At 34.4% G+C, this 12,545-nt stretch overlaps 1 protein-coding gene across 7 annotated transcripts in view; it reads right to left on the bottom strand.

The window, feature by feature from the left end:
- CDH19 (cadherin 19) overlaps window positions 1-12,545 on the bottom strand; it is a 365,310-nt gene that overhangs the window by 37,402 nt on the left and 315,363 nt on the right. For 6 of the 7 annotated variants that reach the window (XR_010151983.1, XR_010151984.1, XM_009434121.5 and 3 more), the window contains 3 exons: window positions 12,093-12,257; window positions 6,035-6,219; window positions 5,286-5,539 (listed from right to left, as the gene is read on the bottom strand). Coding sequence is in view for 5 of the 7 variants with exons in the window: in XM_009434121.5 (XP_009432396.2) it covers window positions 5,286-5,539; window positions 6,035-6,219; window positions 12,093-12,257 (604 nt within the window). In the remaining 2 variants the exon portion in view is untranslated. The remainder of the gene's footprint in view (window positions 1-5,285; window positions 5,540-6,034; window positions 6,220-12,092; window positions 12,258-12,545) is intronic. The other variant, XM_063795823.1, reaches the window with a different exon arrangement.

The raw sequence follows: 12,545 nt of genomic DNA on the forward strand, positions 1-12,545 counted from the left end.
TTAAAATCAAAGTATCAACAGGGTCATGCTTCCTTTGAAGCCTGTAGGGGTGAATCCTTCCTTCCTGTTTCTAGCTTCCAGTGATTTCCGGCAGTCCTTGCTAGTCTTCCGCTTGTAGACGCATCGCTCTGATCTCTGCTTCGGTTGTCACATGGCAGTCCTCTCCCAGTGTCTGTCTTCTTATAAGGACACCAGCCATTTTGGATTAAAAACATACCTGCTCAGGTATGACCTTATCTTAACTAGTTACCTCCAGAATTACTCTATTTCTTAACAAGGCCACATTCGGGTGTACTGGATGTTAGGACTCAACATGTCTCTTTGGGACACAACTCTACCCAAAACACAAAGTTTCCTTTATTCCTGGGTAAACGCTTGGAAGAGGGATTGCTGGGTGTTGCGGTCAATATAAGTTTAATTTATAATAATCTTGTATCTTTCTGCCTTGATAAACTCACTTATTACTGGGCATTTTTGTGAATTTCATGGAATTATCTAGGCAATAATCAAGTCATCTGCAAATAAAGAAAACTATATTATTTCTCTCCAGCTTGTATGTTTTTATTTCTTTTTCTCACTTACTGCATGGCCAGGACTTCCAATATTATAGATTTGGACTAGTGAAAGAGTACATTCCTACCTTGTTTCCAATCTTAGGAAAAAAGCACATAATATTCCATAATTAAGTATAATATTAGCTGCATTCTTTTGTAGATACTCTGTATCTGTTTAAGAATCTTCTATTCATATTGTGCTGATTGTGTTGATAGTTTTTATAATAAGTTAATTTTGAATATTGTCAAATGTTTTTTGTCTATTGAGATGTTATATGGCTTTTCTTTTTTAATCTGTCAATATGGTGGTTTATATGAAAATATTTTAATATATAGACACATCCTTGCATTCCTGGGTGCACTCCAGTTGATAAGGATATACTTTCCTTTTCACAAATAGCTCAAATTACTATTAGTGTAAAGAATTTTCATATTTGTTTATGAGGGATATTGATCTGTAGTTTTCTTTGCTTGTTACGTATGGTAGGATGTATCAGTGGCATCAATTTTTACTGGAACTGCTCTTTTTTTTATGAAGCTTTTTAACTGACTTTTTGGTGGTATATATATGCTTGTGTGTATGCATGTGTATGTATACATAGTTATGAGGTTGTACATATATGGTTGTTTGTAAATGTATACGTGTGTGTGTGTGTGTGTGTGTGTGTGTGTATGCTAAGTTTATTTATCTTTTAATATCTTTGGATTCTCTCAAGAACTTCCTCTAAATGTATAGGCATAGCATTGTTCAAAGTAGTCCCTATAATCTTTTTAATGTCTGTGGGATCAATATGTGTGCTCCCTTTTTCACTTCTGATAATAACAATTTTTGTCTTCTCTCTCTCTCTCTCTGTTTGCCCCTTGGCCTTTCTCAATAGAGATTAATAAACTTTAGCAATATTTTGAAAGAATCTGCTATTGGCTTCATTATATTACTCCGTTGCTTTCAGTTTCACTGCTTGTGATCTAATCTTTTTATTTCCTTTTTTTCCTGCTTGCTTTGCTTTTTATTTGCTCTTTTTTTTTCTAACAGGAAATAATACACCATCTTTCTCATACTTACAAAATATTTCAAAGTTTGACTTTAGACTTAATTTGAAAGGAAACTTCAATAACGTCCAAAAAGTAAATCATACCCATTGATACCAAAAGAGTAATCCCTATATCTGAAGTCCAAAAAATAAGGCAATTGTCTTAGTCATCACAGACAGCTATTAAAAATTACCATAGACTGGGCAGCTTATAGACAACTGATATTTATTTGTCACATTTCTAGAGGCTGGAAGTATGAGATTATGATGCCAGCATGATTGGCTTCTGACAAGAGCACTCTTTCAGTTGCAGACTGCTGACTTCTGTGTCCTTGCAGGCAGAGAGAGGCTTGAGAGAGCTATCTGGGTTCCATTTTAAGGGCACTAATCCCATTCATTAGGGCTCCACCTGTGTCACTTGATTCCTTATAAGACCCACCTTCTCATACCCACCTAATACCATTTCATTGAGATTTAGGATTTCAAAATGGGACCCACCTTGTAATACCATTTCACTGGCATTTCAGATTTCAAATATGAATTTTGAGGGACGTAAACATTTAGACTTCTGAAATAATACATAGTCTTAGTGATAAAATAAAAATTTTAAGAATAATTTCTTATGAAGTTCTTAATAATTTTATGGTAGTAATTTTATTACAGATTGTTTGGGCTCCTCTAATTTTTACCATACAAGGCTCCTTAAAACAATTCTATCATCTCACTTTCAAGTCTAAATATTAAATTTTTCCATTATTTCTGTGCCCCATTTTTAAAAAATTGACATGTAGTTTGTTATTATAATTCATATAAAGGTAGATCTTGCTCCTCAAGCTTTTATGACCTCAACTAAAGCAAGAATATTTTGTTACACCAGTTTATTTATCCCACCCAAGACGTGATGAAACTGAGTTTGGGAATTTCCATGCTTTACAGAAACAGCAGGTGATTCTTACTTAGTAGGAAAAACTAATATGAGTTTAATGAATTGGGGCTAATTTACTATGTTTAATATGTGTTAGTGCTTCTCCCACAACAATGAGACATCCCTAAGGCTAAAATACAATATCCTAATATTTTTTCTGGTTTTCATAGCTCTTACCATGCAGTGAGTATTAAAGAAGAGATATTATCAAATTAAAACTCAAATTGAAATCATTTTGCATTTTATGTTCAAATATTTTGGGGATCTTTTGCTTACAAAGAAAAAAGAGATAAATAAAGAAAACCAAAAAGAAGCCTCCTGAAATGTGCTGAAGTGGGTATTTTCATAAGCAACTGATTTTGTTTTTATGATGTATTTTGAATGTTTGTTAAATCAAGCTATATCATATGAAAAAAATCAACAATATCAACAACAAAAACTGCTGTATCCTCAGTGATCCTAACATATGTATGAAAAGCAATATTATTTAAAAGACACTTTTAAATGAAAGAACATCTGTCAAATCATTAAAACGTGTTTTTTGATGGATACAAGTTATTTTAAAAAGTAATAATTGCCAGTATAAAGGTGGAAGTCATTAGCTAAAATATTTTCAGATTGAAGTAAGTAGACACCAATGGTGATACTATAAAATACAAAACCTCTTAATATTTGATTGCACCTTAGGTTTTTCTTCATATATATGTAGCATTTTCACATGTAGTAAGCATGCAATTCTTCACTGTGTATTATTGTGCTTTAAAATGTATGCAGTGGTATTACCTATGCATCACAAGCATCATGAATTATAATTTACTCACTTGTACTCCTAAAATTAACAGTTTTCAATACTTTATTACTATAAATGATAACATATGAATATCTTAATCATCAAAGCATTTTTAAACATTCCATATTATTTAGTGTTCCCTGAAGAACAATGAATAGGTATACAGATACATTTTTTAAAGTAAATAATTGATATGCACTTATACAATCACTAAAATGTCTATGACTAATTAAGAACTATATATGCGTATCAGAAGGCAACATTTTATGAACTGGAACTATAATGGAAAAGTGGGAACATTTCTTGGTATCAAAAATTAAATTGAGCTTTTTCATTGAGCTACTGCAAGACCTTCACAGAGCCAAGGAGCAGCTAGCATTTTAATTAATATATGAAGGTTTCTGGAAAATAGGTGAGTAAGGAAAGGTGTTGGAGAAATCATTACGTAACAAGCTTTGGTTTTTTATGCCCAACCAGACTATACCTCAACTACTGAAACAAACAAATAAACAAAATATAAAACAAAAGCAAAATAAATTATAACATAGTAACTGAAAATAACAGACTATTTTAATAGATGGCAAATATCTGTTTAATTGTAATACAGGAATAGATTTCTAACCCTTTGAACTCCTTTAAGTGGTATCCTGTAAAACACAGGTTCCCAACCCCCAAGGCCATGAACAGCAGGCCATGAACCTGTCCATGGCCTGTAGGTGAGGGCAGGCGAGCCAGCCTTACTGTCTGAGCTCCGCCTCTTCTCATATCCACGGCAGCATTAGATTGTCATAGGAGCATGAATCCTGTTGTGAACTGTGCATGTGAAGTATCTAGGTTGAGAGCTCCTTATGAGAATCCAATGCCAGATAAACTGAGGCAGAACAGTTTTATTCTGAAACCATTCCCCTTCACCCCCCCGACCTTGGAAAAATTGTCTTCCACCGAACTGGTTCCTGGTGGCAGAAAGGTTGAGGACCACTGCTATAAAAGCTTTCTCAATTTTTGAATATCATTTCAAGTAAATAGTATTTAAATAAGCCACTTTTTTGTTGTCGTTGAGACGGAGTCTCGCTTTGTCACCCAGGCTGGAGTGCAGTGGTGCAATCTTGGCTCACTGCAAGCTCTGCCTCCCGGGTTCACGCCATTCTCCTGCCTCAGCCTCCTGAGTAGCTGGGACTACAGGTGCCCGCCGCCACGCCTGGCTAATTTTGTTTTGTATTTTTAGTAGAGATGGGGTTTCACATGTTAGCCAGGATGGTCTCGATCTCCTGACCTCGTGATCCGCCCGCCTCGGCCTCCCAAAGTGCTGGGATTACAGGCGTGAGCCACCGTGCGCTGCCTTAAATAAGCCACATTTTGATCAGCTTTGTTTCAGCCCTAATTGGGGATTTTAAAAAAACGATTGTTTTCCTCTTATCTCCTTTCCCCAATTAAGAGGGAATATAATACACTGAATTTTAATTGGTAATTGCCTCCTTCTTGCACGTGTTTGAAATCACCAATTTTACTGCATCTTAACTGACATTGAGGTTCCCTATTTTGTTTAAATTGTTACAAATTAATTAAGACATACAGAAATATAGATACAGATATAACCTTGTTTAAATTTGCACGCAGGCTAGGGGCGGTGGCTCAAGCCTGTAATGCCAGCATTTTGGGAGGCCGAGGCCGGTGGATCACGAGGTCAGGAGTTCGAGACCAGCCTGGACAATGTGATGAAACCCCGTCTCTACTAAAAATACAAAAATTAGCCCGGCGTGGTGGCGCATGCCTATAGTCCCAGCTACTAGGGAGGCTGAGGCAGAAGACTCGCTTGAACCTGGGAAGCAGAGGTGGCAATGAGCCGAGATTGCGCCACTGTACTCGAGCCTAGAAGACAGAGTGAGACTCCCTCTCAATTAAAAAAAAAAATTGCATGCAATTTTATTTTAAATCTAATTTATATTTACTTATTTATTAATGCAAAACTGACCTTACAGACATACCTGATAGGAGATTTCCTATTGTCTGGGTCTGTGGCAGACACCACGCCTACAAATGATCCCTGTGGGGTTTCTTCAAAAACTTCAAATACATAATATGGAAGGAGGAAAAGAGGAGGCTCATCAACATCTTCCACCTGGATCTTAATGAAAGTGGTGGAAGCCTCAGTGTGGTACTTCATGAGCTGCTCAGGAACATGATGGTTTTTAACTTTTGCTCTAATACCATAGTGGTTCTGGTGCTCAAAATCCACTTTCTGCAAAGAAACACAGTATACACAAAAGAAATGGCTTTAGTAACCCAAGATACGATTTAGAAAAAAGGTTTTACCTGTTAAATTAAGTCTCAGTGGCCTTTCAGTTAGATTTTTCTTTTTATGTACATGGATCTCTCTGATATAATTGTTAATCAGGCATAACAAATCTGTGTGTATATTGTCATTTACCTATTTTAATTTGGAGATAAAGTTATACTTTTGAAAGCATAAACATCTAATGAAACTGAGAATTAATTTCCTAGTATTTAAGATATTTTCCAAAAAGTTTTATTATTAGAATTTAAAAAAGTTCTGCATATAATTCAAAACACTCTGTAATAACTCTCTCATCTCTAAAATCCTTTTCTCCATAAAACATAAATTACTGGTTCTCATTTCAATTATTTAATGAGTTAAAAACTAACCAGCTACACAAAATATGTTATGTTTTAATTTTGTGCTATTCTGCAAGGCAAATAATTTTAACATGTCTACCTTTTTTAATATAACTATTCCTTCTTGAGTTTCATGATTAGTAATAATGTCAAATGTTTGCGAATCATCCTCTTCAATGCTGTAATCCATTTCTGCATTCTCTCCTATGTCATTATCATATGCCATGATTGTTCCTATAGAAGTCCCAGTGGGTGCAGATTCAGAGACAGTCAAGCGGTATAAACCTTTAAAAACAAAATTTGAGGTATTTTGGATAAATACTTAATATAGGCAATTTGCAATTATAGTTTTTTGTTTGTTTGTTTGTTTTTTCGAGACGGAGTCTCATTCTGTTGCCCAGGCTGGAGTGCAGTGGTGTGATCTCGGTTCACTGCAATCTCTGCCTCCTGGGTTCATGCCATTCTCCTGCTTCAGCCTCCTGAGTAGCTGGGACTACAAGCGCCCACCACCATGCCCGGCTAATTTTTTGTATTTTCAGTAGAGATAGGGTTTCACCGTTTTAGCTAGGATGGTCTCGATCTCCTGACCTCATGATCCACCTGCCTCGGCCTCCCAAAGTGCTGGGATTTCAGACGTGAGCCACCGTGCCGGGTCGCAATTGTAGCATTCTTTATTTTTGATCTGTAGGGAATCCCGTACCTACCTTTCCCACTTACTTGTTCTTAATCTTTCTTTATTCTTTCTCTTTTTTCCTTCTTTCTTTCTTCCCTTCCTTCCTTCTTTCCTTCCTTCCTCTCTCTGCCCCCATATATAGTCTCTTTCCCTTTCTTTTTGAAATATAAATATTTTCTAATCTCCTATTTGAGCATCTATCATTATCTCTCAAATATATCTTAGGAAAGTCTATCACCAATATTATCTCTATTTACATGCATGTCTCCTCAATATTCATGTTTTATTTTTTATTGTAACCTTCAACCATACTAAATTAAATTTGACAGAAATAACTTTCAATTTTACTCTAACATTCCTGATACCTGAAGTTACTGAATAAATATACATGTGGAATAAAGGTGGGAGAGTCTGCATGCAAACAGTAGAGTTCCAAGAACGATAGTTTGATTTTGAGGGTCTAAGCCTGCATTACATTAGCCATCCTGGAAATGCAAGGAAATATAGATAGAAAAGAGTTGGTAAGTGAATATAATATAAAAAACATTTTGTAGTCAAAGATGACCTAATTGATTTGGTCCTAAGAAATAATTGCAGATGTATTTAAAATACATAAATATAACTACAAATTGCTGGGCACTTTTTTTTATTTTTCAGGAGTAACTTGTGTAAAACTGATATAGAACTATACTATTTTAAAATTATTATTTGCAATTGCATTTTCATCCATGTCAATATATGACATTACTCATGTCAAGCGGCATCAGCAAACATGCAATATTTTAAAGAATGGAACTCCTTAGAATTCTAAAAAGAAGCACATATAATAAAATTCTTCTTTAAAGGGATTCCTAGTTCCTTTAGAAGCATGGAGGAGACAGTCACTTCAAAGATTGCATTTGAGACCTTACTTTTTAAGTGGGATAAGTGTTAATTTTTAAGAGCTAGTATTTTACTACTTTTTTAGAGCAGAAGTTGAAGACTGACTATATAGTAGTGCTTTTTACATTATAGAAAAATTAAAAGAATTGTTTATGTTATTGGAAGATTAAAAATCACTGACATTAATCTGTAGAAAACAATTACATTGCCATGAACGTGAAAGCAGATGTTTAAGACTTAAATGTTATTGAGTTGATATTACACTATTGGTCTTCAAAATGAAAAAGAACTGAAATATTTTCTTCAGTCAATATTTTGTCTACACAATTTTCCATACTTTCAAAAATTATTTTATTGAACATAATTTTTACAAGGTCCTGTCCTAGAGGCTGGAGATAGAACAGGTGACAATATACATAAAAGCTGCCACCATCAGCTCATATTCTTGATGATAAAACAGACAATAAATAAGATACTGGTATATAAGAAGGTAGTATTCTGGTGGAATGGCTTAAAATTAAAGATAAGGTGTAAAGTATTCACTGTAGATGTGACTTTTGGATAAGAATTGAAGAAAGAAAATGAGTATCTGGGGAAATATAATTTCAAGAAGAGGAAAAGCCAGCGAGCCTGGAGTGTTCTGGGAAAAGAGAGAAGGACAATTGCCTGGTGTTGGTTTCTTAGTAAGCAAACAGGCAGATAGAAACACTAAGGTTTCAAGAGGTAATGAGACAGGACTGGACAATGGCAGATTACTTCAGACCATTAGGACTATTTAGGTGATACTAAACCTAAGGATTTTGAGGTCCGTGAGGGAGATGGGAAGACCTTCAAGTGATATGATCAGACGTGCATTTTAACAAGATTATAAAGCTGTGTTGAAAATAAACTAAAGGAGAACAATGGTGTAAGCAAAGGGACTAGATGAGAGCCTATTGCACTAACAGAGACGAAACAAGATGGTGCCATGTGCCGAAGTGCTAGGGATGGAGTTGGTGAGAAGTGTTCACATTTCGGATATTTTCTAAGGCAGAGACAACAGCATCTGCAGGGAATTAAATTTTAACTCTGAGAAAAAGAAAAGTAGAAAAAGTAGCTTCAAATCTTTATGCAAGGAAGGAAGAGGGTATGCGTGTGTGTGTACGTGTGTGTGCGTATGTATATGTGTGTGTTTTGTGTATGTGCATTTGCTCCAAGAATATTGAAAGCCAGGAGCTATCAGAATTGTGGAGGCTATCAATTCAGGCTGGGGGAAAAATTATGGTTGACCTGGGTATGGCTACCATAATCTGAGTGGGATCACTAATTCTTCAAACAGTGGTGTTTATATCGAATAAGCAAGGTTTTGGCTTGAAGAACATGAAACCTGGATGTGTGGGTACATGAGATGGGAAAATCTGTTGGAAGAAGAGGTTCAGAGGAGGGGCAGCTGGAATCAGGAGTTCAGTTAAGTGTGTGTTAGGTTTTAAATGTGTAATATATATGTGTATTATATATGTAATATATGTGCATTATATACTATATATGTGTATTATATATATTATATATGATATATATTGAATGTATATTATATATATATTATATATTGTTATATATTATATAAAATATTTATTATATATTATGTATAATATGCATTTATATGTAATACACATATATAATATATACAATGCACATTTAAAACCTAATATACACTTAACTGAGTTCCTGATTGCAGCTGCCCCCTCCTCTGAACCCCTTTATATATATATATATATATATATATATATATATATATTTTAAATATATAATATGTGAAGTTGATGAGTAGACAGATTTACTTTTGCGAAGCTCAAGGGAGAAGTTCAGTCTGGAGATGTATATTTAATATGAGGTTCTCAGCCCAGAGGTGGTATGTAAAGCCATGTGTCTGGATAAGATCATAAAAGAATGAGTATAAAAGGGAAGAAAGACAAGATCAAAGGCTTGACTCACAAATATTCCAAAGTTTAAAGTATATAAAGAAGAAGAAAAGGCAAGGAATGAAAAAACAGAGACTAGTAAGATAGAAGAAAAAGCTAATGAGAATGGAACATTAAGGTTTTCAAGGAGAGGTTGATCAATTACATAAAATTCTTCCAAGAAATCAAGTGTTATCAGAACTGAGAATTGACACTGCATTCCATTTAGGTTATTGATAGAAATGATCAGATCAGTTTGGTCAAGTAGTGTGGATGTAACTCAAATGGAGTAAGTTCTGAGATTTTGAGGTCATTAATTGGAAACAATAAGTATTAACAATATTTTAAATAAATCTTCTCTAAAGAGAAAGGAAAAATACAAAGCATCTTTAGCTAAGTATGGAAGTGAAGGCAAGAAAGTGTTTTTGTTTTGTCTTGTTTTAGGATGTGAGAAAAAACAATAATAAACATGTTTGGATATGATAGATATGAACCAGCAGAGGACGCTGTTAACACAAGGGAGAGGGATGTTTGAGAGATGCCTTTAATTGGGAGGGTAGGAAGTGTTGCCCACAACAGAGGGTATAGGTATTGAGTATTTAAATTGAGAGGAGGGTAATGGGATTCCCACAAGGGAAAACCATGTGGACAAGAGTAAGGAGGCCAGAATCAGATTCACCCACACTCGTATATGAGTGAAAGTATTAAGAGTAATACCATCATCTCATATTCAGATTTGAGTAATAAAGATAATTTTAAAATATATTTTAAATATTCTAATTTATTCAAAATATTTTAATATTAAAGTCAGGAAAAATCAGAGGGAAACTGAGAAAGGTAGTAGAAGCTTCAGGATATTTTATCGCAGCAAGTTCCTTGGGAATTTTCCTGTCTTCCAGAGTCTTCTACTTGCTATTTAATAATCATCTGCATAAATTTAGACCAAATTTATTTAATAAATCCAGACACTATTTCCCACATATTATATGCCAATTATTTTATAAAGTTCTGGGTATTTCATATTTAACTTGGTGTTCTCCTCTTGCCTTCAGAGGCCATATTAATGTTGTGGACAGAAGACAACATATGTATCATATACATCATATGTGACACTACATAGAGAGAGACGAAGGTGCAGACTCTGACCCCTTTGCCTGTAGTCCATCCACAGAGGAACTGTTTTCTCAACCCATATAACAGTGGTAATTTTTTAATATGACAAAATTTTAAATTGTGAGATAGAGCAGAAATTAAAAAATGAGATTTGTGATATTTATTGAAAAATCAAAAGATCTGATAACCTTGCATATGTTGGCTACACTGAGTAGTTGTCTGTATCATTTAGGTGTGGGCATTTGTGTGTGCGCACACACATTAACAGATATTCTCAAGTCTGTACAACTAATGAATGGAAAATTCAGGGTTTAAAAGCAAATTTGTATGATGCCAACTTCCTGTGCTTATTCATGGACTCAACTACCGGAAGGAAGTCAGTGAAAGTAGCATTTCACTTGGGCCATTAAAAATGACATGATTTCACTTGACCTTGAGGAATGGGGCAAGGAACAGAAAAGGATGAGGAAAAAAAAGTAATCAAAAGATAGTTTTGTTTCTGTCTATAAACAATCAATAACTAAGAAATCATGGTATGGTATATTTTTTTTATTGGCTCTTTTCTTTGTTCCATGCTAATTAAATTTTCTTCCTAGCATGATAATTACTTATGCTTTCTGGAAGTGCTTATAAATGTATTCCTGTAGCTAAAACAGTATAACCTGAAAAATAAATTTCCTAGAAAAGAAATTCCTCCAATAATTGCATAAGAAAATTTTATGAAGCATACCATGTGTTTATATTTAGCTTGCAGTAATTGCTTAAATTATTAGAGCAGGTGTGGCCTATTCTGGCTTATAAAGTAAAAAGAAATACAAAAAGTCATTTTTAAATGATTATCTATGGTTTGCAGAAGAAGGACCCCACAAAGATATCTGTGTCCAAATTCCCCTGAACGCATAAATAGGTCACCGAAAGTGGCAAAAGAGAATTAAGTTTGCAGACGGAATTCAGGTTGCTAATTAGCTGACCTTGAGATGGGAACATATCCTGCTTTATCCAACTGGGTTCGGTCTAATTACATGAGTGCTTAAAAGTGGAAGAGGCAAATGTGTAGGTTAGAGGGTTGTCAGTGTGTGAAGTATGTGACACTCCTTGCTGCTTCTGCGATGTGTGGGCTAAATCAAGAGCCATAAAGAGGCCTGCAGGAATTAAGGATGTCTCCCAGCTCACAGCCATCAATAAAACAGAGACCTTAACTCTACATACACGTAAACTGAATTCTGCTAACCCTTAAATGAACTAGGATCCTACAGCAAGAAATGCCTCCCTGAATCCTTTGATCATAACCCAATGAGACCCATAATACATTTGTTTTAAGCCATGAAGTTTGTGGCAATTTATTACAGCAAGAATAGAAACTAACATATTATTCTTTCATTTGTATTTAACATTTAACATGAATTAAAATAATCATACCAGAACAATTGACAAATTTATTTTATATAATTTGTGTTAATGTAGTGCTTTTAGAATGAAAACTATATAATCTACTTATATTTAACACACTCATATTTATAATGTAATGAAGATTTAGAATCCTTTTTACTTACTTTCTTTAAATATAGGCTTATTGTCATTAACATCTGAAAGTTTAATTAATACACTTGTTGTTCCAGACAACGCTCCTGGCTGACCAATCATGTCCTTGGCTTGAATGATTACCCAATACTCATCTTGCAGTTCTCTATCCATTTTAGAAGATATTCTTATGACTCCTTTAAAAATATAATAAAATTCCAATTATTTCATTATTAATCATGACAAAGTTCTAGTTAATTTCTTAACCATTGCAGTATACATTATTTTGCTATATGTTGAACCACTGCAATGTGACAGAGACTTCACTAGAGAAAAATAATAAAAAATAAATTAAACATCAACACTGCCTAGAGTCTAGAGTGATCATCACAATATTAGGAACACTGGTAGGCCCTTAATAAAATACTATGTTAAGATAATCCACAGGTAGAAAAAAAAGAATGTCTTGTTTTTACTTTAACCTA

Source organism: Pan troglodytes, chromosome 17 (genome assembly GCF_028858775.2).
Source record: "Pan troglodytes isolate AG18354 chromosome 17, NHGRI_mPanTro3-v2.0_pri, whole genome shotgun sequence".
Lineage (NCBI taxonomy): Eukaryota > Metazoa > Chordata > Mammalia > Primates > Hominidae > Pan > Pan troglodytes.